This window comes from Phycodurus eques, chromosome 17, assembly GCF_024500275.1.
Source record: "Phycodurus eques isolate BA_2022a chromosome 17, UOR_Pequ_1.1, whole genome shotgun sequence".
Taxonomy (NCBI): domain Eukaryota; kingdom Metazoa; phylum Chordata; class Actinopteri; order Syngnathiformes; family Syngnathidae; genus Phycodurus; species Phycodurus eques.
Genome location: NC_084541.1, coordinates 20,122,361 through 20,149,393, shown reverse-complemented (window position 1 = coordinate 20,149,393; position 27,033 = coordinate 20,122,361). Strand labels below are relative to the sequence as shown.

Here is a 27,033-nt window from a genome sequence, read left to right as displayed (position 1 = left end):
ACTGTTTTTAAAAAGAAACATAACTTTTGGATGGCGTGTTAAATGAGACATTATGCCTTTTCTTCAATACTTCAAACAGTTCCCAGGTGTCTCATTCAAGTGAGCGACCGGACACTTCACCCCACGTACTGCCGGGCCGATGGTGAGTACAGATTTTGTTACCATGACGACCAGGGTGGAGCTCGGGGGAAGCCATTTGCTTCCACTTGAGGGAAGCGCAGAGCTCAGAGTGTGTGCGGGGGAGGGGAGAAGCGAGCACGGGTAAAGTCAAAAACATTTTCACTCGCGGAAGGAGCAGTTCATACCCTACGCTGTGTGTATGTGGCAGACGGACGCAAATACTGAACATTGCCACAGTGTTGAAAAATTTCGCAGCGCAATCAAAAGTATGTCCTGGCTACCAGAAGCTAATGTTAGCTCATGCCGATATCTGCATCCGACCAATCGAATTGCAGCTCTGCTTAACCTTTGGCTTGGACACGATGGCGTAGGCGTAGCACCCGTGGAGAATGTGGCAGTTTCTGCATGATCGTTTTTCAAACAGTGGACTAGGGCAACCGGAGTCACTTGAAGGTGGCTCGGGATCTTCAGCCAGCCTAGCTGATCATATCGTGGGTGGAGAGATTTGGTGTGGGGTGGTTATTCAGTAAATGATGTCATGTTACGGTTCTTTCATTTCACACTCGGTAAGGTTAGGGGGCCACTGCCCCGTCGGCCCACCCCTCCGCACGCCGCTTGCCGGACACCAAACTATTTGCGTACAAAAATGTAATCCGAAATGTCCATTTTCCATACAATGTATCCTTTTCAAATCGTCATAATTGTATTTGTCATGATAAGAAATAGCGTTGTAGTTTTTCCAAATATGAAATGTGAATTTCTGTCTTTCCCCCCGAAATCTGCTGTTATTAACAGCAATGAGGTCTGCCCCAAAACTCCAGTTCACGCCTTCCATTGTTCGTAGACCTCATCATGTCTTTTCCCTTTGAAAATGTTCTTGTCAGCTGGCTGAAATTCCTCGCGGAAGCCCTTCCTCGTCCTGCCCCCTTCGCACAGCTCGGTGGCACCAATCAGCCCTCAGTCATCTCATCGCGCTCGGCGCGTTGTGGGCTGTGGGCTGTGCCTCCTGCATGTCTGCGATGTGAGGGACGATGCTCGCCCGAGGCTTTCTTCTTTTGCTTCAGGAGTGCTCCGCACAGTAGCCAGTAGCTCCTCCTCCTCCTCCTCCTCCTCCTCCTCCTCCTCCTCGTGGAAGAAGCGAGGTCGTGCAGCAGCAGCAGCATCAGCATCAGCATCAGCATCACCCCACACCGTCCACGGAGCCTGACACGCATGACAACTAAAGGAGCTCTTTGACGGCGGCCAAGTGTGGTCTTCAAGCCCCACCGAGGACCGAGGAGCTACCTCTCTTTTTTTCTTTTTTTTTTTTCTTAACCAACAATCACCCACACGCTAAGAGCAAAGCACAGCTTATGTGAGTCTTACCGTGTGTCATACATATTTCTTTTGCTAGCGGCTTTGGTGATTTGCAGCTTGGCGGCGGTTGTTTTCTTTGCTTCTGTCACGCGCGGACAAGACAAACTTGTGCATGGCTCTGGTCATGGAGCCCGTCAGCAAGTGGAGCTCCAGTCAAGTGGTGGACTGGATGAAAGGTAAGACTTGAAGATCAACAGGGCCACCATTGATTGAATGTGCACAAAAGACACAAAACACCTGATGAGCCTCAGCCTTTAATGACACCATTTCATCTTCTATCGATTTTCCCCCCACACAATGTAAAGCAATAGTCCTTTCCGGCAGCTTGTTGTCAGCCTTACACATCCTATAGAAGTGTCTCCAAACGATGTAAACAAACCTCTATTGTGTCCTTTTGTTGGCAGTTCTCAGAGGAGGAGACCCGGCTGGGGGGGGGGTCCATTTAGTTTTATATTAACCTTCACTTGAAAATAGACAACACGTGTACAGTACTATCCAACCCGCCATTACGGCTTTTATATGAAATGTTGTGCAGCGCAGATGATGTAAGAAGTCACACTGACGACAGGCCACTTCATTAGGTACACCTGCACAATGCGACGATTGCCGTGACAAAGATACAAAAAAAAAAAATATATATATATATATATATATATATATACTTTCTTTGACACCGCCAGAGAAGTATTCGTGAAGCATGCGCTTGATTCTAGAATGTGTGGCGGTGCATCATACGACAAGGATGTCTCTAATATTTTGACAGTAGATAAGGTGATAAACAGCTCTCGCCATATTGCACTTGCGCGCCACTCCAAATGAAACCTCGACATTAATGATATACAATTTGCTGGAGGCTTTTGAAACACTTTTAAAGCTTCAGATTGCTGATACTGATCTGTTAGGTCACTTTTTTTTTTTTTTGGTGTGTGTGAAAATAGTATTTTAAAGCTTGACAGCGTGGTCCTTGAGTGGTTTGTGGAGACCCGCTTTGGAATCCGTTTGGATATTGCTCACGTGGAGTTTTCTCCAAGTACAGGAGCCCGGAAACCAAACACAAATGGGCCAAGATGCAAAAAAAACAGAAAAAAAAAAAAAAAAAAAAGTTCCATCGCTAAGGCTCCTCCCAGTTCATCACCCCAAAAAGTATTTAGCACTTTTCCTGTGGCTTTTTTGAATTTATATTAATAGGGATCAATTCATGGATGATTAAGGATTCCGTTGATTAATCGTGTCTTGAGGCTATTGAGTCAAAATGGAACGCACTGCTCGATTGCAACCAGTAGAGGCACTGTTGCTTCAATCTCAACGAGTTTGTTGGAAAAGAAGGAGAAGAAGATCGGCTGTGGGAAGTGAAGCTGCATCCGTGTGACGGCAACTTCTGCTGGCTGCGTGAAAACAGTTCAGTTCAAAGTGGTGTTAAAAAACAACAACATTGGAGCAATTGCTCTTCTTTCCAATCAGGGATTTTGACTCCAACGCGCATCCCTGGTGTATACACACACCTTCACGCGTAGGTGCGGTGATAAACCAAAGATCAGAAACCGATGGACCAGTCGCATCGTCACATTGAAAAACTTTGCTCCAAAAGTTGATGAAGCCTTGACGTGGTGCTGCCTTGCAAATGACCGTTTTGGTTCAATATAGTTTATTTATGCAGAGCACAGAGGACACGTGACCGCGAGATAGACTCGACTTTGGTCTTTTTGCGTGCTTGTGCGAGAACGTTACCAGCGGATTCCGTGTTCCGTGTCGCGAGTTGTGTTGTTTTGCTGGGCCACGCGGCCTCCGGGATGCTACAGATGATATGTGCCTTTGCTGGCACACACACACACACACACACACACACACACACACCCGTAGTCATAACTCGAAAGATGAGGGATTTTTTTATTTTTGTTTTTATCTTTTTTTACTGGCTCGGGTGTGTTACGGCTACAGGGACCACACAATATTAACGCTACAAACTCGTGCTTGCTCGTGCGGTGGCTCGTCTTCAAATATGTCCCGCGTGTAGTCCGTTGATGAGAAACGGGGTGAGATTATGCAGAGACTAGCGCAGTTCAAACCAAGAAGATGTGTGAAGAAATGAAGGGGGCGGGGGGCCAAATGTTTAGTTTCCCACATGTGACAAGTGGAGAAGTGACAGTTCCAGTGCCCGGGGCCCAGTAGTGGTGATGTAAAAGAGGGAGGGGGTGGCGCGGCTGCGGGTGGAGGTGGGAAGGCGCCTTCAGTCTTGTCCCGGCTTCTGAGACCTGGCTGCGTTTTGCCGTTACCATGCAGCGCCTCCATTCTAAGCATAAGGGCCCGTGATGTCACTGGAGGCCAAACAGGGGCGCCCTGTGACCTTCCCACAATCCCGCTCTCCACCCCCAACCATCGTGCTTTGTGTGCGCAAGACGCTTTCTTCCCAGCGGCGACAAAGCCGCTTTAAAGGAGAGATTCTCATTAGGAGGAGAGAAAAGAATTCCATCTTTGACTCCTTCTCGGGAAAAGTGCAAGTACGTTGATGAAAGGGTGTCACGTGCATTTTTCCATTTGCTTGTTTGCAATGTTCACAGTTTATGACATTTACATTTCTCGCCAACTCCCTCGCTTTCTCACAAATCACCAGTGATCAATGATGGCCCAAATCCATAATTTAGCATGTTATAAATTCCCCTCCTAGTGGGCCGCATCTTTCATTTCTTCTACTCGTGATTGATAATCTCACGGGTTTATGAAACGGACAAGAAAACCGACGGCCGAGATTATTTCGTGTAATCGCCAGCGCGCTATCCTTCGGCATACGTTTGCAATATTTTTCAAATGTTCACCCGATCAATTGTTTCGTACGATGCAATAATACAGTATACATCAAATCCTATGAATCCTATCCTCTAAATTGTCTATCGGCATGAACGTGAGTGTGAATTGATATTTGTCTGTACGTGCCCCGCGATTGGCTGGCGACCGGCCCAGGGTCCGTCCCGCCTCTCGCCCGAAGTTGCCCGGAAGGTTCCGGATCATCGCGGCCCTAACGTGGACGCGTATAGAAAACGGATCGATATACCGTAAAGTATGTTCATATAATATAGTATAATGTACTACGCGTGTCGCTAATACATTCGTCGCCGTCGGCAACCGCAGTACAGTAGAACAGATCGAGTTGAACGCAATCCGTTCTGGGACCCTCGTTGATGTCCGATGGAGCTGAAAACGATTTTCCCAGAGATTATATTGTAAACCTGTTCTCTACTTGTAGCATATATTTCGTTTGGCTATCGTGGGAATCATTGCCAATATCCCACTGCATAGTTTCTATGGCAACGTGGGGGAATACGGCATTGATAGAATGAGTCTCAATTGGTTTGGTTAAAGGGCTGATTAGTTAAGCCTTTCGGTTTTGTGCCAAGCATGAACCTTCTTTTTTGTTTCCTCTCCAGTGTTTTGCTGCCAGTTCAACTCGATCTGAATGCTTGATCGGCCCGCGACTAAATTGCATGTATTTGATTGATCTGACGCGATGTGGGCCCCAATAACAGACTTTCTCTCAGTGTGAGACGAGAATAAAAAGTCCTATCAAGTTATTTGGTTCTCTCGTTAACATCCGGTGACATTTGACTGTCATCTTTATGAGCAATTTTGTTCAGGTGTTAGTTAATTCAATAAGACATTTTTCTGGGTGAATGAGAAATACTTTTCTGCTGCTTGTTTAATATGAAAGCCAGAATCCCAATAAAAGCTCCAGGGAAATGTAATGAATTTAAATAACATTTGTTCCATAGAAGACAGGATTTCTGAAAAAAAAGATGAACATTTTGAACAGGAATTTGAACATTGACTTCACCTATTGCATCTTATTCAAATTCCTATTTATGAATTAACGATACAACTGGTTAACATCACCTTTTTTTTGTTAAAAATAAAAAAAAACACTGATTAGAGAGTCTTTATGAGTCAAAAAGAATGTTTAACTTTCAGGGTGTTTTATGTCCATATCTTGCATAATGCTCTTTTATAAGCATGGAGGCAGACAGACGGTGCATTTGAACAACAACTGCAACACCTGCTGCCTCAGTGGAAGATGTAAAGAAAAAAAAGAAAAGCAGAGCACAGACGCTCGGCTGGCTTTAGTTCTGTGCTTTTTTTAGTGTCATGCTGAAAAATGCTCCTCAGGTCTGTTGACTAATGGGAATCTGTTGCCTTCCCAAAAAGAACCTAAACAGAACGTGTGCAAATATTCTGCGCAGGGACGCAATAAGAAGCCTCAATGCAAGAATGTTTGACTGACTTATCGATGCAAAAATGTGCCATTGCCAGGCAACAAACGGTTGGCAAGTGTTGTTCGCTTCCCTCAGGACTGGACGACTGCCTGCAGCAGTACATCAAGACGTTCGAGAGGGAGAAAGTCGGGGGGGACCAGCTGCTGCGTATCACTCACCAGGAGCTGGAGGACTTGGGAGTGTCCAGGATCGGCCATCAGGAGCTCATACTGGAGGCGGTGGACTTGCTGTGTGCGCTGGTGAGTCCAAAGTTCCCACACTCGGGTTTTGTCACTCGAAAACCACAAGTCACAGAGCCGTCGCTGTCTCGATAAGACTGACACATTTCATGGGCAAACCTCAGTATGCCGTCAAGCCCGGAGGAGAATTTACTTGCCACATTTCATCGATGAAGTCAACTCATGTTACTTTAGTCCAAGTTGGACATTCAGACCGATCAAAAGGGAAAGTGTAAGTTATGAAAGTAGTAAATAGTGTCAAGCAAGTTCGGTGGAAACTCACTTCAACAGATTAATGGGGGGAAGGGTCGTCCGTTAAATCCGATTATCCATTAAATCGAAGCACTTTTTTTCGTGTGGACTGAAAACACCAGTATAGTAGAAAGTTATTGTAAATAACAATAAAACAGCTTTCAAATGTTTAAAAAGTTTTGAAGCTTATCCAAACGTACCTTTGCTGGTGAATGGGAGGGATGATTTTGAGCTCCAACTGGACACTATTTTCTTTATTTTGTCAAATCCGCCGTCTGTTAAATTGGGGTCCGTTAAATCCAACAATCTGTTAAATCCACTTTATGTTGAAGTGATGAATCTCAACTGTTTCCGTATGTTGGGAAGGAGCAGAAGTTTAGCCTGGGTTGTTAGGAGAAGTTACAGAGTCTGTTCGTCGCATGTGCATTCTTTTGCTCTTCTGAGTGGCTATTAAAATAGCTCAAGCTAACAAACGTCTCATTATTACTCGAGAATTACTCTTTTTTTTTTTTTTTTTTAACAGTAATGTTGTAAAATGACTTTCAAATAATAAAATTAAGTACTTTGCGACCATAGTTTCTGTCATTTTTACGGTATTAATATAGGCAATTATAACATAAATATAACTTAGTTTACTGTATTTATTTGCCCAACATCTTGCTCATAGACACGACTACAAAAACAGACAGCTAACTAAAGAGTTGCCCGGCTGCGCCATCGCACTTTTGATGCGGTGGGCAGGAATTCCAAAGACGCAACTATTTGTACAGGAACAATTTAAGAAGACATTTTCCGCAGTGCGTCCCATTTCGATAAGGAGAACAGAGTCTGCTGTTGCCATGGCAAGTGAGGATCACCTGCCGTGGCAGTCAGTCTGTAAGAATAGCGGCGGCGCAACCTGGACACCTCATATTATGTGAGGTGTTGCGTTAACGTTAAGTTATGTTTCCTTTTGAATCTTAAATCGGTTGCCCGACGGTGAGGGTCCTTTCCCTGATTAGGATCTTTCGTTATAGTCGTGTTCACATTGTAAGGAAAAACAAAACCTTGCCCCACGAGCCCTTGGAAAGCGAAGGTGGTCAATAGACTGGTGAGAAGCTTAGACAGAGTGGAAAGCGGAAGAGTGATGAAGATGGCTGCGTGTTCCCTCCGAGAGATACACGGAGAGACTGAATGGAGATTTCATGGCCCGAGGTCGCGGATAGCGATCGGAATGTAAAATCCGCTCATCCTGCATCCCTGCACAGGGGCCTTGCTTCAGCTGCAAAGCTTCTTACGTAACTGGGATTTACTTTTAAGTCTCTCAGGCACTGCCGTATTAGATATGATTAGTGGCCCTCCTGCCGCGCTCTCCTCGTTCAGGAGGGTGCGACAGACCCTCCGAGGCCCGCCGGTGCACTTTGGCGAAGGGGTTGCCCTCACGTGCAGCGCAAAACCACATCTCGGACGTGATCCAAATGCTTCGGCGGCTCACGCAAACTCCATCTGCTCACCTCCAGAATTATGGACTGGAGACAGAGAATCTCAAGAGTCTCTCTCATAAGCTCAACGCATCAGCCAAGAACCTGCAGAACTTCATCGCGGGGAGGCGGCGCAGCGGCCATTACGACGGCCGAGCCACTCGGAAGCTACCCAACGACTTCCTCACCTCCGTGGTGGACCTCATCGCCGCTGCCAAAAGCCTTCTGGCGTGGCTGGACAGGTGAGCTCGCATCGAAATCGCCAAGGTCCTCTCAAAGTCGGAAGCTTGTCGTGGTTAATTCCAGGCGCTCCTTCTTGTCCAGGTCACCGTTTGCTTCTGTGGCTGATTACGGCGTCACCAGGAACAACGTGATCCAGCTCTGTCTCGAGCTGACTACAATTGTCCAGCAGGTATAGGTCATGTTCTAATCTAATGTCTAATCTTTTGAGCGCAAAGGGTTTTTTTTTTTTTTTTTTTTTGACTGACAACCAGTCTTGCCCAAAGTCAGCTGGGATGTGCTCCGGCGGACGCTGGAGTCTCAACTGCACCGTAATGAGTGCAAGGGCCACAGAACGGCGCCTATCAACTCGCGTTGCACCGAAATCCTTCCTAATAGTTTGCTGATTAACGGCAGTTAGAGAACCGTCATCGAAATAAGCGAGAGACTGGTTCGAGAAATGCCTCCGCACTGCTGGTGATTCATTTGTTTTGTGTTGGTGATTTTCTGTGCGGGAGCGTTGGAGGTTAGAGGTGCCAAGCTGCTTGCTTTTCTGCTTCTATCCTCCTACAGCCAAAATGCCAATAATAACCCATTTGGATAAATTCTCTCGTGGTAACATCCGCTCGCTCTCTCTCTCTCTCTCTCTCTCTTAATGTTCCCCCAGGATTGCTCCGTGTATGAAACGGAGAACAAAATCCTTCACGTGGTGAGTCGCAGAGTTAATTCCGCAAATTCAGATGTAAATAAAAGCGTCCCACGTATGACTTTTGACCCCACTTTCTCCGCCGCAGTGTAAAACTCTATCCGACGCGTGCGACCACATTATCTCGCTCTCCTCGGATCCCATGGTGTCGCAGGCTGCGCATCTGGAGGTGGTGCAGCTGCCCGACATCAAATCCACCGAGGGCTTGGTAAGTCCTCGCTATTTATTCGGAACTTGTGTTTGTGCCTTCGGAGAAACTCTGTTCCTTGCGCGCACGGGTGACTGTGGTTTAATTTCCGTGCAACGTCGAGACGTTCAACGAGTTTGATGAAAGTGAGCAACCAAAGAAGTAAAGTACAAATCTCTGAGTAATCCCGGGTGATGGCAAAGCATACTAATGACACTCAATGCCACAGCGTGGCTCTTGATTTAAATACAGCTCGTAGAAATGAGCTTCCAAGCACGCGACTCGCTCACTGGCCAAAAACGCTCAGTCGGAACTTTGCTTGATTTCTTTCTTGTAGCGCTACTTGTTTAGCGCTTGACATACCTTCGACACTGGCGGATACACTTCTGCACGGCGGGAGGGTTGTGGTCTGTCGATTCCAGCTGCAGTCAGCTCTGGGCGCAGGAGAGGTGCGCCCCGACACGGTCTTCTATCTTTTATTGAAGAGGAGCTAGTGCGCATGTACAACTTTGAACTCGAGTCTGTGGGCAAAATTCGTTGTCATTTGCTTAACTCATCGTTCACTATATCATATTTATCCTTTGTATCTAAAAATAGCCACACGGTAGCTGTATTTCAAAACGTTTTTATTTTCTTGTTTCATTTTGTTAATGTCTTATTCAAGCTAACGTGGCGAGTGGTGGGGCGGCACCCGAGTGCCCTCTATTGGCCACCTGCCACCAAGATGGGAAGCATGTCATATTCCAAAATGAAAAAAGGGGGACGTAGGTGCGCTTGTCTCATCGCTGAGTGATCAACTAACTGCTCTCAATACTGTCGTCCATATCGGGAGAGTAAACGATACATTTGCCGATGAGCACACTTGGCAGTGGCCCGTAAAGCTCTTTGAACTTGCATTTACTCGGGTTGCCGGGATTTGCCAAATACCGTTGAACGAGCCAAATCCCACCCGAAGCCATGAGTCATCGGGACGTCGTTTCCGGAAATATGAGTTGCTGCTACATTTTAAAATCCATACGTTCAATGTCAGATGCGGCATGACTTCTCACTGCGAAGAACACTGCCACTGCTGACCTCCCAGCTGTCCAAAAACTGGGTTTTGCTGAGCTCGTGGGCATGTGAGTCAGCTAATGCAATTCAAAGAATGGCTCGCTCATGTTCATATTGGGGAGGGGGGGATGTTATGCTTCAACACATATTTGTAAGTGGATCTCGAAATTGGGTTATGGAGCAAAGAACACACACTAGAGCCGTCAACGGTTAGCGGCAGAGCATCTTGGCACTGAGACCCACACTGCAGCGCCAGCGTCTCAGCTCGGGGCCACGACCAAAGCCGAAGCCCCCCAACCCCCCCTCCACGCGCACACAAATGCGAGCAACGAGAGCCAATGCAAGTTCTCTCATCCGTTCACAGAACACTGGACCCAGTGGCCTAAAAATAAACCTCTTACAGTTTTACAGTCATCTTCAAGACCGGCATGCTGCTACGGTTTATATGCGTGAGTGTTCACATGCGCTCCTGCAGCTCTGCGTGAAATGTGTGTGTTTGGGTGTTTGTCATGCACTTCTGACCCCTTTTAGTGAAAGCTTTCAGTTTGATCTCTTTCTACAACAAGATAAATAATCCGCCGTGTTTGATGTTGGTGTCCCAACCCAATGTGAAATGAATTTGAGATCTGCCTGACACATTTGGAGAATGGCCGTCTTGAAAAAGGTCCCAAACGTGATTTGCCATGCTGACATGTTTCCAAATTTGCCAGAATGTAAGCAATAACTCTGACCCGAGTCTTGTGCAAAAGCCAGCTGGTGTAATACACTTTGCATTTTTTGGGGACTTTTTACCACAGGGCATGTATATCAAGTCAACATATGACGGTTTGCATGTCATCACCGGGACAACAGAGGGAGTAAGTGCAATCCCGTTCTGTTGCTTTTTTTTGGGTGTAATATGCGGGGAGACGCGCGCTCGCGTTGTCGCTCTAATTATCGCTCTTCGTCTTTTAGTCTCCGGCGGACCGCTGTAAGAAAATCCATGCTGGAGATGAAGTCATTCAGGTCAATCATCAGACAGTGGTAAGGCCTTGCTTTTTATGCATCTTTTCCGCCTTGCAACAATAAAAGCCTTTTTTGAACACCATGCACGCTTTGCGACTTGTCATCCAAGCTGGGCAACTGGCCGGTGCGCTTTATTCGTTTGTGGAAACAATGAGGGCATTTTCAGCTATTTTCAACGCGTCATTAGCTACAAGAGAAGGTCACGTTGTCGCTCGGATGCGGCGCAAACTGCAGTCACACCAACAAACATACTGCTAAATGAATAGCTCTGGTTTCAGTCAAATCAAATGTTTTCATTGTTGTTGTTGTTGTGAAGGTAGAGAGCTTCTTCTTTTTTTTTTCTTTTTTTTTTTTTTACGGCAGACATTTTTGATTCCGCCCGTATTAAACCTCATTAGAATCAGTCTCATTGATCACTCAGTGTACTCACAATGCATACACACTATATAATATATCTATATATATATATATATATATATATATATGGGGAGACATGTATAAATTATGGGAAATCATGAAGAAATAGCAAAATGCAAAAAAGCACTGCACCGTCATGGTGACAGGCAATCAATGTATTCCGTTTGTACTATTTATGCTCTAATCTGGAGTGGTTAACTTTTTTACTGTCAGAGTCCATTTCATTTTCTAATTATTATTATCCACGGAATCTGTTTGCTGCCTGCTCATTATGAGTTACATTACACTACGACCGGAAGTGGAAGTGTGCAGCGACTACGACAAACCCAAAAATATTGGAAAATAATTGCTACAAAATGTCGTGTAATTATGCACCTGAGGCGAGTCACCTCACGCACACAATGCAGCATGTTTATTTCTTTCATGTTTTTCCAAATCCAGATCCTTTGTTATCAAGACTCTTTTCATGTGTCAGAAAAGGATGAGAGGTGCTCGCTCCTCCTCTGGGAAAACGACAAAAAATACAATCTCATAGCAACCAGCCTATTCGTGGCAGTTAGTGGCGTAATTAATAAATGCCGCGATTCCTTCAGCCATGCAGCCTGACTCGAGGCCAGGATTTGGGATTTGGGATTGGCTTTGCCAAAGTGTTTGTTTGTATTTGTGTGACGGTTTGGAAGGTTCTCAAAAAAAACAAACAAGAGAAATAGTGGTGAAGCCGAAGCTTTGTGCTGAACATTTTAAAAGGCTCGAAAATAGCTATTGTCTGTCTCCTCAGCCATTCGTTCCATGATTATAACTAAGTGCTGTCTCAGGCACTTGCTTCCTGTGAAATGCCACCAAAGTGGAAATGATTTCAGTGTGGTTTCATACACATCCTTCATCCACATTTTGAAAATGGGTTTCTTCTCTTTTGTTGTGTCAAATTGTCGCGTAACGACGCAAAGTTTTGACAGACACTGTGGGATAGTTTGTCGTCGTGGGCGCAGGCACTTGCTGTTGTTTTGATCCCCTCATGGAGCTCATTAAAGGAGCCAAAATCATGACAACATCTACCGTGTGACGTCGCGCACTTAAATGTATTTTTTATCACGCAATATCTCCCAGCAATGTCTCACAAGTACAAAAAGAAATCCTAATATATCAATATCATTTGCCTCACAGTTCTGGGGACCGGGGTTCAAATCCCGGGCCCCGCCTGTGCGGCGTTTGCGCGTTCTCCCCGTGCCTGTGTGGCTTTTCTCCGGGTGCTCCGGTTTCCTCCCACATCCCAAAAACTTGTTTGAAGACTCCGAATTGCCCGTCGGTGCGGATGTGAGTGCGAATGCTTGTTTGTTTGTATGTGCCCTGCGATTGGCCGGCGACCGGTTCAGGGTGCACCCCGCCTCTCGCCCGAAGCTCGCTGGGATGGGCTCCAGCACGCCCGCGACCCGCGTGGCGAGAAGCGGTGAAGAAAAAGGATTGATCGATGGATATGAAGGAAAGGAAAGACATTCTATAACAAAGACAAGCAGCAGTGAGGCGCAAAAACAAGATTTAAGAGTCTTTTTTTTTTCATGTAAACCAGAGTCGAAAGGTTGAATCAATCCAAAAAAGAACAATGCCGCCGGGTGATAAGCTTTCAAAATTGTGATCGCACACTATAAAACCGTCACATATTTGTCATTGTTTAGCAAAATGAGGCCATTGTGTCAGGATGGAATACCTCAAAGAATCACAATGGATGAACACGCTGTAAATTCAACCACAATGGGAATAACGTGACACTATTTTATACGCGTCATGTTTTCTGCATGAAATTGGACAGAAAACAACGGCAAATTCCTCATATTATTGCGTCAAACAATTGCCGTTATTGACCGCCCCGGCAAAATAGTGATTAAAGGCAAGCTTTGTGTTCTTTAATTGTCTCCTGTGCACTCGTTCTGTGTGTAAGCGCTTCTCTGCAATGACTGCCAAGATGAAAAATGTGTGACAAAATTAATTGCTTGCGAAGTGCACCGTTTCCACAAGAACATTTTGGCTGGCATATTTGGAACACCGGGAAACAATACTTCACCGAGAAGGATTTATTTATCGATGTATTTTTTATTTTTTGACCACGAACCTCGCCAAACTGGGTTGAATTCTATTTCCAAGGCGTGTATCTGTTTGTAACCTGGAGGCTTAGCACGACTTGACAGAAGCTTCCGAATGCCGACACGGGAGGCGCGTAAGCTGCTCCGTGGCCTCCAGTTGCATTTAACGCGGAGATCCTCACCAACACGAACAGCTGACGATGCCGGCTTCGCTGCAATGCATCCGCATCAAGACACACTTTTCACATTATAATAATTACCACATAACAAATAACGTATCTGTATTTTGTAACATACCCGGGTGTTTCCAAATGGATACCACACACTATGAGGTAATAGAACCTCGACATGTTTGACTTTGTGTCGTTTAATTAAATGTCGGATTTGGGGCCACCAGTGATTGCACACCCCAAATTCTGCCTAGCAACAGGTGAGCAGAAAAAAGCACTGCGCCACATTCTTAGGCCACTTTACATGTGCTGTTTTAGCAACGCGATCACGATCATGATCATAAGAACTGGTATTAATAAGTATTAATAAATGTGAAAAATGTTCATAGCGTTTTGCATTTGGGTTTGTTTGCCCATCTGTTTGTTAGTTAGTAGAGTATGTCCCGGTGAATTTGCAGAACAGACGGAAGGTGCCGACGTGATTCCGAAGTTGCACAGTTCCAATGGTATTATATTTATTCACATGGTAAAAAAAAACAAAAAAAAACATTACACAGATCATTACATTAACAAATGGGATGCAATGAAAAATCTAATTGGCTGTTGAAATGTAATCGCTTGTCTCGCCACAAAGTTTTGTCCTCTTATTTCATGTTTTACAAGTCATATTGACTACTGTGAAAATGGCTGACAAAAACACAGTAGTGGTGGCTTAAGACCTTTTCCCCGTACTGCGTAATTCCTTATGAATGAATACTTCATGAGACTTTCCAAACATGAACACCTGTGTATTGTATTGTGCTATTGCTGTCTGCTAGGTGGGCTGGCAACTGAAGAACTTGGTGAACCTCCTGCGCGGGGACCCGGCGGGCGTCAGCCTGACGTTGAAGAAACGCCCGCAGAGCACGCTCACCTCCACTCCTGCTCTGCTCAAGAACATGCGCTGGAAACCTTTGGCTCTGCAAGTATGACTGCGAGCTACTTTCGACCCTCGCGAACATATTGGCTCGCGTCTCACTCTGGCTTTCACTATGAGTGTTTTATGTTAAAAATAAGATTTCAAAAACATGTCAGATCAAGCAAAATGAATAACGCTGAGGAAGCTCAAGAAGCCACTCCCTGCTTGGAGCGCAACTGGCTTCTAATTGGTTGCAGGTTCAAGCGATAGCGTTTTACACCGAATCATCTGTTGTCCTACTTTGTCGAAACACATTTGCTTTATTCGGAATCTGTGCCAATGCCATCAAGAGTGCAAATGAGAGCAATGTGTGTTCGTGAAGTCGAGTCATTCTTTGAAGCGCACAGCAAAGCAAATGCTTCTCCTCCCCGAGGCCCAAAAGAGCCACAGAACGTTTCGCGGCCTCCGCCGCCGTCACGGCATCACATGCCACTTCCCCTCCTATCCCGGCTGGCGTTTCAAAAGACACGTAGCTGTTTATTGTCATAATTCCGCGGATTTGGATTGGATTCCCAATCAGGTTTCAAGCGCCACTTACAAATTGCTTGTTGCTTCGTGCTGATTTTTATTCATAGGGATGATCAACCCAAGCCAACTTGTGCGAACCAGTTAGAAAGAAGTGAAGCATCTAAGATATGGAGTGCTGATCATTTGACGAACTCCTTCAAATGATGCTGTCAACTGCTCGCTGACTCACTCACTCCATGCAACTAACTTTCTCTTCTTTTTGTCTTCCTGCCTTCCGTACGCACACGTGCACGCGCTCACTTGCACACCTTCGCTCCCGCGCAGCCGCTGTTCCCTCAGAGCCCCAGCAGCAGCGTCACCACACCGACCTAGCACTTTAAGCACTCCATCCAGGAGGGGCAGCTGCGCCCTGCAGGACCTCTACATCCCGCCTCCTCCGGCCGAACCTTACGCTCCCAGGTAAGGTTACGCACACACAAAATCTTCCAAACACGATGAAACCGACGTAGAACTTTTGGGCCGTAATTCCAAAAGGTTTGTTTGGCGCAAACACGACACTGCCCGTCGCCACAAGAAAAACATCCGTCGGTCTAAAGTGAAGCGTGGTGCTGCCACAATGCCGCTTTGGGGTTGCTTTTCTTCAGCTGGAAATCGGGTCTTAATCACGGCGGAGGAAATTGTGAACTGTTTGAATTACCAGTCAGTGTGAGCACAAAACTTTCAGGCTTCTGCGAGAAAAAGAAAAAAAGAAAAAAGAAATGTCACGAAAAGGCTACTAGAACACCTGAACTTTATCTGGGGTTTGTCCTTTTCAATTGCGGCAGGTGTGTGCTGACTGCCATTTAACATGTGTTTGAATTTGATCGGTTAATTCTGTACACAGCCACGCCCCCAGTTGGAAGAGGGTGTGCACACTTATGCAACCACATTAGTTCAGCTGTTTGTTTTATCTTCCCCTCTCGAAAGGGTTTTTTTTTTTTCAAACAATTGCACAATTCTGAAATTATTTCCCTCGAGCTCGTTTTACAAACAAATCCGGCCTTTCAACGCAGGTGTGTCGACTTTTGATATCCACTGTATATTTGTAAATGAATGAACTCTCTGTCAAAATAACAATCATTATCTTTGTAAAGGCCGAATTTCCAGATTGTGTTTGTGATGGCCGTGAGCGCATGTTAATGCAAGCAAATCAAATCAACAAGACGTCAGGTATTTTCGCTGGGTGACACGTTCCTTCGTGAACACTGAGAGGTGTGTTGCGTGTGCATATGCGTGTGCGTGTCGACACACGTGTCCAGATGGGCGGGCGTTTTCAGTCACGAACAAAGCACGGCGTATGCCTCTTGACATGTTGATGATCTGCGGTGAAGGAATTGCTCTCTTTTTTTGTTCCGACGCCGGGATGAACTGAGGTCACTGAGGTCAAGAGGTCAAAGCTGTCCAAGGTGTCCAAGGTGTACTGTGCCTCTCCTCCAAAGTCAGCTGCGGAAAGCTCCAGCTCACCTTTGACCCCAAACAGGATAACCAGCGTGCCTGGAGAGATTGCAAGATTGTTTAAATGGTCCCCGAAAATATGTATTTACTTGAAATAATCTATATATGTTCACCTCTCTATGCCAGTGACGTTTTGTGACAAGCAGAACAATGAAATGCTCTTCCACTCAGTAAATCCGGGAATCCACTTTTGTTTGGTGGTGTTCCGTGAGATTTTTCTTTCTTTTGTTAAAAAATGTGGCTTGGCTGAGTGAAGGTTAGAAAACGCTACTGTAGATGGACGGATGGATGGAGTTAAACTAAATCATCAAAGATATGAGAAATGAGCAATGAAATGGCAACATGCCCCTTTCAATTCTTTCTTGCAACCCCTCGCCGTAGAGATGACAAATTGAGCCTTCAGCGCGACGACTCTCCGTCCGACCCCGTCCATCCCGGCAAGCGCTCCGACTCGCCAAATTCTTACCTGGACCAGGAGTGTCGGCGGCATTTCCCTCTGGTGGAGGATGACTCCATACTGTGCTGCTACGAGTACGACCACGACCAGGAAGTGTCATCCGTTCGCAGGGGCAGCACGCCCACCTACAGTAAGACTTTGAGCGAATGTACGTTTCGGGGGTGTCTTTGGCGACTTCCTGAAATTCCCTTTGCCTCGTGATCCCAGGCAGACTCAGGCCCATCTCCATGCCGCTGGAGTACAACTGGGCGGCGGAGGATGACGAGAACCTGGCCAAGCTGAAGAGAGGTGGGTGGGCGAGCGAGGAAGAAAGGGGAGCGGGGGGGGGGGGGGGGCGACGAGGGCGCCTGATATCCTCGTCACATCTTCTCGCGTCTCTCGGCGGAAGCACGAGCGGGCCGGATGTCGCGTCCCGCCTCTTTCATTTCCGTATGTTCGCCATCCAGCAGCACTTCCTCGCCATCGTGCTCGCTCGCAGTGTTGCTTGTTCGCAAGGAAGGAAAGGAAGGAAAAAAAAGTGTGCGGTTGCTCCGGCAACTGTCACATATTCTCTCAAGTTCCACACATGTTTTTTTTTTTTTTCTCTTTTCTCGGCGGCAAGGTGACAATCGGAGCGCCACGAGACCGACGTGCTTTATTTTGGTCTCAACGGCAGACTTTGTTTCTTCTGGGGATGCTACTGACGTCTCGTTACCTTTGTTACCTTCTGGGGAAAAGTTATATTTATCTACAAGAGGCACTCTCTAGCAACTCTGCAGGGTTTCCTGCCTGGCAACAGCTTCCCTTCGCAAACAAATGTGTGTATGCTCACAGGTCATAACATTAGGTACAGTTGTATCATGGCGGTATCAGACACTATTCATTTACAATCAACATTCCCTGAACGATTTTCAATGGATCAATGACCCAGAAGGCAAAGCACGGTACATTCGATGATTATGACTCAAACGCGTATGCTTGACGATAATTCAAATAGCTTGTAGCATTTGATTTCCGCGTTGGGGAAAGGCTGCTTTAAATGCCCTAAAGAAAGATATATACTGTGGTCAATGGCTCAGCCCAACCTCGTGAGTTTTGCCCCGGAAGCATATTTATGTATTTAGTCGTACGAAACGAAGCAATTTGCGTGTCGTCCGGAGACCTCGGCGTACGGGCCCTCGATACATATTTGCACGTACGGTTTACATTGCGGTTGTATCTCCCGTCAGAAAATTCACTGCTGCGTTTCACGAGCGAAGACAAAGGCGCCGGGGGAGAGTTCCCGCTGGGCCGCAGCCTCAGTCACAGTCGGAGAAAGATGGAGCGGGGCGGCAGCCCCGCCCGCTACACGCTCATCCCGGCCCTCCAGATGGAAGTTTCCCTGTCCGCGTCCAGCTCCGACTCGGCCTCCCTCTACCACGTCAGTGCCTCCGCACGCTCACTTCATCAAAGCGTGGAATCAGGGGGGTCACGGCTCTGCTTGACTTTGCAGGTGTTCGAGCGATCCTCGCTGCTGTCGAAGTCAAAGAAGAAGAGCAAAGGCGAGTCGTGCGAGAAAAAAAACTCAGGTTGCGATGTTTTGGTCCGATCTGATTTGATCTGTTCCCGCAGCCGGAAGCCCCGTGGCCTCCATCAGCAAGCGACGGATCTCCTGCAGGGACTTGGGTCAGGGTGACTGCGAGGGCTGGCTGTGGAAGAAGAAGGACGCCAAAACCTATTTTTCTCAAAAGTGGAAAAAGTACTGGTTCATCCTGAAAGGCACGTGTCTGTACTGGTACATGAACGAGGAGGTGAATGGAAAGATTTTCCTGCAAGTTTGAAACGTGTCACTTTGTGTGCGTTGATGACAATTTTTCAAAATGATTTTGCTCGCCACAGGATGAGAAGGCAGAAGGCTTTGTCAATCTTCCAGAGTTTAAGATCGATCGGGCAACCGAATGCAGGAGAAAGTTGTGAGTCGTATTTTTTCTTGATTTGCATTCTATTCGTACGTCAGGCTGTTAAAATGCTTCCAGTGTCGTAGTATCGGAGCTTTTTTTTTTCAGCTGTGGCTATCGGTGCATCCCCACCCAAAAACCGAAGTCCCGGTTGATTTTGTGTGCTGCACGATGTGCTCGAGTGGGAATGAGACCATCCCGTTTCCATTCCTCTATCTGTGTTTGTATCGCGATATTTTCAAACCGTTTTGGTTACTCAGTTTCACTACAAAATATTGCAAACCGCTCTCAGTAGGATGCATTGCAGTGCAGCGTCGACGCTAATTGCGCTCAAAATATTCACGGACACTTTGACACCCACTTGATGTGACAAAATCAGTTGTGCTGACCTGTGTCTGAACTCGATCTGAGATCGGGCGCCGGCTTTCTCGTCTCCTTCGTACGCTAATGTCGCCTTCGTACGTGGCCGTTCTTTTGCGCTTGCATTTGAAAATGTACCTTTGGCTTCATTTTAGTGCTTTCAGGGCTTGCCATCCCAAGATAAAGACCTTCTACTTCGCGGCGGAAAACGTGGATGACATGTCGAGGTGCGTGGAACGAGTGTGACGGTCTGATGTCGCGCGAATGGTTTCGCCGCATAACTCGGCGGTGCGGCCGCCCTTCTCCGTCCCGCAGGTGGCTGAGTCGTCTCAGCACGGCTGTGGCAGGCTACTGCGAGCGGGACCAAATCCAGGACCGAGGTGAGTCGCGTACGCGCCTTCTCGTCGGAAACCTCAAAAACCGAGGCCGTGACCCGTCGCGATTGGCTTGAATTATAGGCCGCGTGCCGGGATGGCATCACGGGCCTCAAACCCGAGGCCCGCGGGTCAGATCCGGCCCGCCAAGACGAATCTTGTGCGACAAGCTCCAAGATTCTTGCTCAAATCTGTACCGAAATTTCAAATTTTCATATGTAATAAATAATGTCAAAATACAGCAAGCGTTTTTTTTTTTTTTTTTTTTTTAATTACTAGACCACTTTTTACAGCGACTAAACAAACTGTTATCCTTCTGACTTCAAAAGTAGTTATCCATCAATTTGTTGTGTATTTGTAAGAATATGATGAGGCGATTAAGCATTTGTATGTTTCGACAGTCTTAACAGCCCTCTGAAGGTAACCGTAACTGCAATGTGGCCCACAACAAAAACATTTTGACACCCCTGCCAAACTCAACCAAAACCAAAACCTCAATGTATGTCTGTATATGCTCACCTTTCCAATATTTGAACGGCAGCATCACCTATTGTGTCTACTCCAACCTATGATTGCTTCATTGGTTATTAGAAAGCATGTCTTAAGACATTTGTTCGTATAGTATCAATGTGAAAGGAGGTTAGAGGTCTTTGTTTGGTGTGAATGTCTCTTAAATCACATTTGTATCCAACTAATTGTGCTTTTTAAGCTTGTAGAACTGAACGCAGTGTTAGCACCGTCTCCCACTCACATCTCACTGTCGGAGTCGGAAGGATCTGACTCACGCAGGATAATCACCTGGAATATATTTATATATATTTTTAAAACAAAATCAAAATTGATGCAAAGGTCCTTGCTCATTTCAGGAGCGGAGGTCGTCATTTTTTTCTTAAATGGGCCGGAAATCCGGCACGTTATTGCGGATCTGTTTCGGGGAACCTGGCAATGGTGGTGTGTTGGTGAGTGGGTTTGTCATTTGATTTATGAAGAACGGCGCTCTTACGTCATGTAAGCTGAAGACTCATATAACGCCTCCAGAGGACATCACAGGGCATTCTTCTTACATCTTCCAATATTTCCTTTGCGCTTTAAGCAGATCTCAAAATCACACCTACATCGCTGCTCATTCTGACAGCAATCCAGAAGGCAAACTGGAACCTGTGCAAGTCTGCGATTTGTTAGCGCTACTAAATGCCTTTAAGATCTGAATAATCTCCACTTAGTCAAATCGCACAAGGAATTTGTCGCTGGTAGTTGGCGTCACTCTAGTACTAGCTAACTAGTGCACGGGGTGTGCGGAAAGACACTGTCCTCTTATATTTTATTAACAGATGCGTTTTAAAATCAAATCCTGTACATCAGGGAGAAATGCAGTCATCGCACGACACGCATGTGCAAAATGGTGGGAAAGTGTCCATCATCATCAAAAGGCAGAAGTCTGCATCTTGTTTTGTTTTTTTTTTCCCATTGAAAGCGCCATATCATGTTGCGTTGTCGGTCTCATTCAGCGCATAATGTTCACGTTGCATTTCATCAGCCCGGTTGGATTGTGTTGTATTTGTTGTTCATGAATAGATTACTGGAGTGAAAGTGACCACGAGGACACGGACGTGTCGTGCGTGAACAAACAGGACAGTCCGCCGCCGCCTTACGACACGTACCCCAGAACAGCATCGGTAAGTACAATATATGCGAAGTGTATTCAAATGTATATAATAGACAAACAATATACAAACGTGGCAGCAACAACATCGCAGGAAAGCTAAACTACGACTACTGTCATGTGTCTTATGGGCTTCTATTAATAACGGAAAAGCCAGAAATGATTTGTACTGCGGTCGAGTTTTTCTTTGTTGAATGGGTATCTTTGAGCTGGAAACAACACGAGGAAGCGGCAAAACATTTCAAACTTTACGAGAACTTTAAGAGAATTGCTATTTGCATCCTTTTTCACATTTTGACCGAAGTTTCGTACTTATTCGTACTCTTCAACTTTCAACAATTCTCACAATTGTCTGATAAGCTCAGGAACATGAATAACGATTCACTTGTTGCTCGGCAGAATTCGTGTCGCACAGTGATGGCATCATTAAAATGTTGAACTGAAATCAAATTTTAGCCATCCTGACAAATTCAATTGACAAGCAATTATTTGTGCTGCAATCGAGTTTACGTAGACATCCATTTTTTTCAAATAGATCACTGCTCTGTATTCCATACAAAGAACATAGAAGAGAGCAAATGAATGATGGTGGGCATTTCCACCCCTATGGTGACCCCGTAAAGTAAACCAAAAAGCAGATGTGATATGATATGAGGTGTGCGAGGGCAAAATAGTCATTTTGAGCATGGACTGCGCATTCGAAGAATTTAGTAGTGTCGCCCCATTTTTCTCGTCCATCCCGGCCGGCTGCTTAACGTTTGATCGTATTTAGGTGAGCCCCTTCTTGGAAGCCAAAGGCGGTCATTTCCCCTCATCCGACACCTTCCACTCACGTTCCTCGCCTCAGGAAGGCGGCGGCGGCGGCGGCGGCGGCGGCAACGACGACGGCGGCCGCGCCATCTCCCCCGGCCACAAAGCGAGCAACCCGCGAAACTCCTGGCAGGACCAGATGGAGAGCAACGCCAGGATGCACTTCGTCCGGGCGTACCCCGCGGAAGAGGCGCCGCTGGAATATCGCAGGCAGTCCACGCTGCCCGCGCAGCGCGGCCTGCTGCGGGAACAGTACCGAGCCTTGCCCCTGCCCGTCAGGTCCGCCGTGGATTCGGAGGCGGGAGGGAAACCGCGCAGCTTCACGCTACCTCGAGACAGCGGACTTCACGCCATGCTGGCGGCCGACGAGAGAGCGCCTCGACGCTACCCGCCGGAGCGGCCCAGAGAGACAGGTTAGATACCTCGACACGCTGTTTCCCAATCAGCCGAGACACATTACAATTTGCATTACAAAAATCGGACGGACAGCGCCGGTTCTTTTTTTTCCTCCTTCATTATTTTCTTTCAATCACGTTGACAACCAGGGCAGTTTTCTGAGTGTGATGACATTTGGTGTCTTACGTGATCCACATTTGTCTTGGCAGCCCACTTCCTCCCAAACACACTCCATTTTCCCTCCGCTTCTTTTGTGTGTGTGCGTGTGTGTGCGTGTGTGTGTGCGTGTGTGCGTGTGTGTGTGTGCGTGTGTGTGTGTGTGTGTGTGTTTTCAAACCCCTTTTGCTCTGCCTCAATCAAGATGTCACAGCGCCTTCCGGCGCTGTCTGGATGCGGTCGCCAGCATGAATCCTCTCAGCCATGTTAATGTTGAACTGTGAACACGATAAGAAAGAAACCTGCTCGAAGGCGCTTTCTCCTTTTCCTCATGCATCTTTTGCTCTTACGGTCACTTTCTTTTTGTGGGTTTGGGTTCGGAGGAGCACAAAACGAAGCACACTGCGATGCATTTATTACAAAGCGTCTAAGATAGATGTAGTAACAGAGTCTCGCCATCAGATGGCAGTGTGCATAAAAGAGCAGTGTGTGCTGGAAGTGTTGGAAAGATTCTGTAGTTTGAGACCCTTTGCAACAAATGCTCACTTGTCATGTGCAACATTTGTCTTTATTTGAGAATTGTATTACTTCAATGGGATTCTTTTTAGTTGAGGATTCACTATATCTGTGTAAATAAAATACAACACACATTTGTTTTTTAAATCATTGATTAAATGACTATTAATAAATAAGTTATAAATAATAACATTAAAAATGAGCATTAATTATCATTTTATTATTTTATTTATTTCTCTCAGAGAGAGAGAGAGAGAGAGAGAGAGAGAGAGAGAGAGAGAGAGGGGTTAGGGTTATAGGATTATATATGAAAAAAGAAAAGGAGTACCACCTGGAACATGGTGGCATGTTGTAGCGTTTTTTTTTTTAATGTGTTGTCAAATGCCTTTGCTGTTCGTGTTATTTTGAGCAAAACAATGTTGGAGACAGCTCCTGGAACAAAATGTTGAATTCATCTTTTGAAGGGCGTGGAAGAGACTCGAGGCTGCAGTCGGACTCGGTGGGGGATTTGTACCGAGCCCTGGAGCACACCAGTCTGGCCGCCTCAGCTGACCACCGTTCAACCAGCGGCCTGGAGTACAAGCGCTCCTTTGTGCGCAGAGTTCACGACCCCGTGCTCAGCGACAAGCTGCACCGGCTGCGCATCCTCCACAGTTCTCTCAACGTACTGGCACATCGCTCAGTCATACGACTCATTACCGCTTAACTGGACGTAATGCCTGTATGTTTCGTTTTCTTTCAGAACGTCCCTCTTCAAGGCGCAAACCGCTCGTTGGGCTTTTTAGGCTGATGTGCGAAAGCGGTCCCCTCAGGCCCCGCCTCGTCGCTGGAGATGCAAAGGCTTCATTTTCCTTCCTCCTTTTTTCCCACTCCCTTTTCAAGCAATTCTACTGCTCAGAGTGTTACCCCCTCACACGCTTTCTGTAGTTTTAACCATGAGAACGTTTTTCGAAGGTTGAGCACTGGTTTGAATTGTTTTGAAAAAAAAAAAAAAAGAAAAAAGCACTTTGTGTGGCTGTCATGGACTTGATGTGGAGGGCTTCTTTGACTCACATGCATGGCTGTTTCCTGTCACTTTTGCTGGAGTTATGTGCAGCTGATCAGATCAGATTGACTATTTTGGATGGACACTCCATTTTGTTGTGTGTATGAGCATTAATCTATATTGAGTGTGACGTTGCTACACAACATCTTGAGGATATGTGCTGGAATACAAATCGTAAATCAAGTGCTGTGCCTCAGTGATTGTGAATGTACATTGTACTTTTCCAACAATAACCAGAGAAGATGTAATAGCAAGCAAGGTTCCCTTCAAATAGGGGTGAAACTATCACACTCGGCAATAAGGAAATGATATTGTAAAATATACGGGATGGTCACAATAGTTGTCTATTTTTGTATGCATGCACTCCTTTAAGATGGGGCAACAAAAAAACATTTGTTTTTTTCCCCCCCCAAGTGTGTTTAATTTGGAGAATACTGCTCGTCTCAACTGCCTCGACCTCAAGACTTATTTTCAAAAGCTAATTTCACTACGAAGGAGATGAGGAGTAACCGTATTTATTAAGTGTTTAATGTACAAGCATGTTTTGTAATACTGTACTAAAACATATGACCATGCCATTTAACTGCACGTGTGCCACATTGCCGTATCGTAGCTGCAATACTTTTATTTAAAAATGGAAATAAAGTATGGCGTGGGCACACCAAAGATGTTCTCGTCATAATTGTATTTGAAGTCGCTATTTGCAGACACGCCTGGCCACACACAGGAGCTCAGAATAGGATGCATCAGTCGATAACAATAAAGCGCAGTGAGCACTGAAGGAACTTGAACTTGTTTAACTTGACTTGTTTAAGTCCAACAAATTAATATAATACTCTTTTTTTTTTTTTTTTTTTTTAATCCTACCAACAGCCCCAAAATGTTAATGTGCCATTCTGACCTTCTGACATCCCCTATCTCTCATCTGGACACAAATATTCTCAAACGTGTTGTCCAAAATATGGTGGTCACAATTTATGATAGTGGGAAGCAACCATCGCAAAGTGTGACCTCGTTTTTCTTGAAAGATTGGACATTTTCAAATGTACATGAAATGGTGCTTTTAGATACGAGTCTAATTCATTCCTTGACTCAAAATATTTGTATCTCAAATCATGTTTCCCCATTGATATGAAGGTACATCAAATGCTACTACCACGACAGTCCAATGTTTTGCTCTGAGACACGTATGTTTTTTTGTTTTTTTTTTACAAACAGGTTCCTTCAGCAAACATCACATGCGTCTTGAAAACCTCCCAACTTTTTGCTCAAATAACATCAGACGATAACTGACTATCAGATTTTAAATCAGAAAAAAATGCAATCATAAATTGGTGCCCCCTTGGTAATGTCTGTCTCATGACATGTTTTAATCACAAGTTGGCTGCAATTATCTTGTTTCTTTAAATTCAATTAAGGAAAGCATGTTCTCAAGTGATACCAATGATTCCCTCAAATGTTCAGTTTGCTGCTTCCTTATTACTGTTGTTCCTCCCCTTAGACCAAAATACGAGCAAACCTTGGCAAATCCTCATTTTGGAGCGAAAGAAACAGGAAACCACAATGTCTTGTTATCGTGTGGTGATTTGGACCCTCTTGGTTGTGTTACTGCTAAATGGTAAGCGCTTGCATCTACCCATTTGTTTGCTTTCGGAACCCTTGAACCGTATACTCTGATTTTCTCTTAAATATTCAGCATCTGTGTGATTTCAGTTGTTGATAATGAGGCTGCGTCCTTCCCGTGGTCATGTCCCAGCCTGAAGGGAGTTTGTCGAAAAGTTTGCCTACCAACAGAATTGTTCTTTGGACCTCTGGGTTGTGGCAAAGGCTTCCTGTGAGTGATGCTCTCCACAATTGCGCAAATGTGGGCCTGTGCTTATTAATAAAAGGTCAAATGTCATTTTTCTTTTTGACTTCTAGATGCTGCGTGTCTCATTTTCTATGAGTGCTCACCATGCAGTCCAAAAAGAGAACATCAAGCGTCCCAAAAGATGTAACAAAGACGTTGCCGTGTGGTTTATTATTCTTTTGATTTGCTTGTCTTTAACATTACGAACTTCACGGTGATTTTGAACTTCAGATTAACTGCTGCAGCTTTCTGTGGTGACTTAACATGGCTTAAACTGTTCACATGGAGTAAATTATTACATTGAATATACTGCTTGATTGAATTGTGTTCTTTTGGATTACCAGAAAAAAAAAAAAAAAGTTGTCATAGTTGTCTCTGGAGCATTTACTCAGCCATAAAAACAAGATGAGATCCAAATACAAGCGCTCTCACAAAAGTTATTAATGTTCAGTGTGATTGATTGATCAAACAGTTAATGTAATGATGTGGTTTTTTTTTAATTGGGGTTTTACTTTTAAAGTTATTTCAAATGGTGCTGTTTCATATTGACGTGATTATTAATACCCTTTTGTGGAGCTAAATAAGGAAACCAGTGTCAACCAAAATTCCAAAATATTATCTTTTTAAAAGCAGATGATGATGGTCTTGTATTGGATCGCATCATGTTTTTTTATGACTTGAGTGCAGAAATGGTTGGCATCCATTTCCATTGCCTTGATTAGAAGTGGATATAAGGCACACTACTGTTTATAATAAACCGTGCCAGCAACAACACATTCTCGGGCAGCGTCTGCAGCGATACTAAAACAATTAAACCAGATCATTTGGAAGAATATATCGCAAATAAATGATGTAGCTGGCCTCTTAATTTAATTACTCGATTCCCTGATGTCATTTGAATGCGGATACCTGTATGTATGTGTAGAAACAAAAGTTGCAGGTTGATTAGAGTGGTAGAAAAAAAAAATCTACACACACTTGTTCAAATGGAGGTTTTTGTGATACACACACACAAAAAAAACAACAATAAAAATCACATGACGATAAATGATTTCAAAACGTTTTCCACTA

General features: G+C 45.3%; 1 protein-coding gene across 1 annotated transcript; it reads left to right on the top strand.

Annotated features, from left to right (window-relative positions):
- Nucleotides 1-55: 55 nt before the first annotated feature.
- LOC133415772 (connector enhancer of kinase suppressor of ras 2-like) lies at nt 56-25,269 on the top strand. Its single transcript, XM_061702147.1, is given in 23 exon segments — nt 56-1,652; nt 5,814-5,977; nt 7,708-7,910; nt 7,993-8,080; nt 8,555-8,596; nt 8,682-8,801; nt 10,628-10,687; nt 10,785-10,853; nt 14,319-14,465; nt 15,251-15,295; nt 15,297-15,385; nt 16,802-17,007; nt 17,085-17,165; nt 18,086-18,276; nt 18,349-18,397; nt 18,468-18,646; nt 18,735-18,808; nt 19,309-19,380; nt 19,469-19,533; nt 21,103-21,203; nt 21,963-22,413; nt 23,533-23,732; nt 23,811-25,269. Coding segments are annotated over 23 exon segments (2,808 nt in total). The 5' UTR covers nt 56-1,588; the 3' UTR covers nt 23,859-25,269.
- Nucleotides 25,270-27,033: the final 1,764 nt, after the last annotated feature.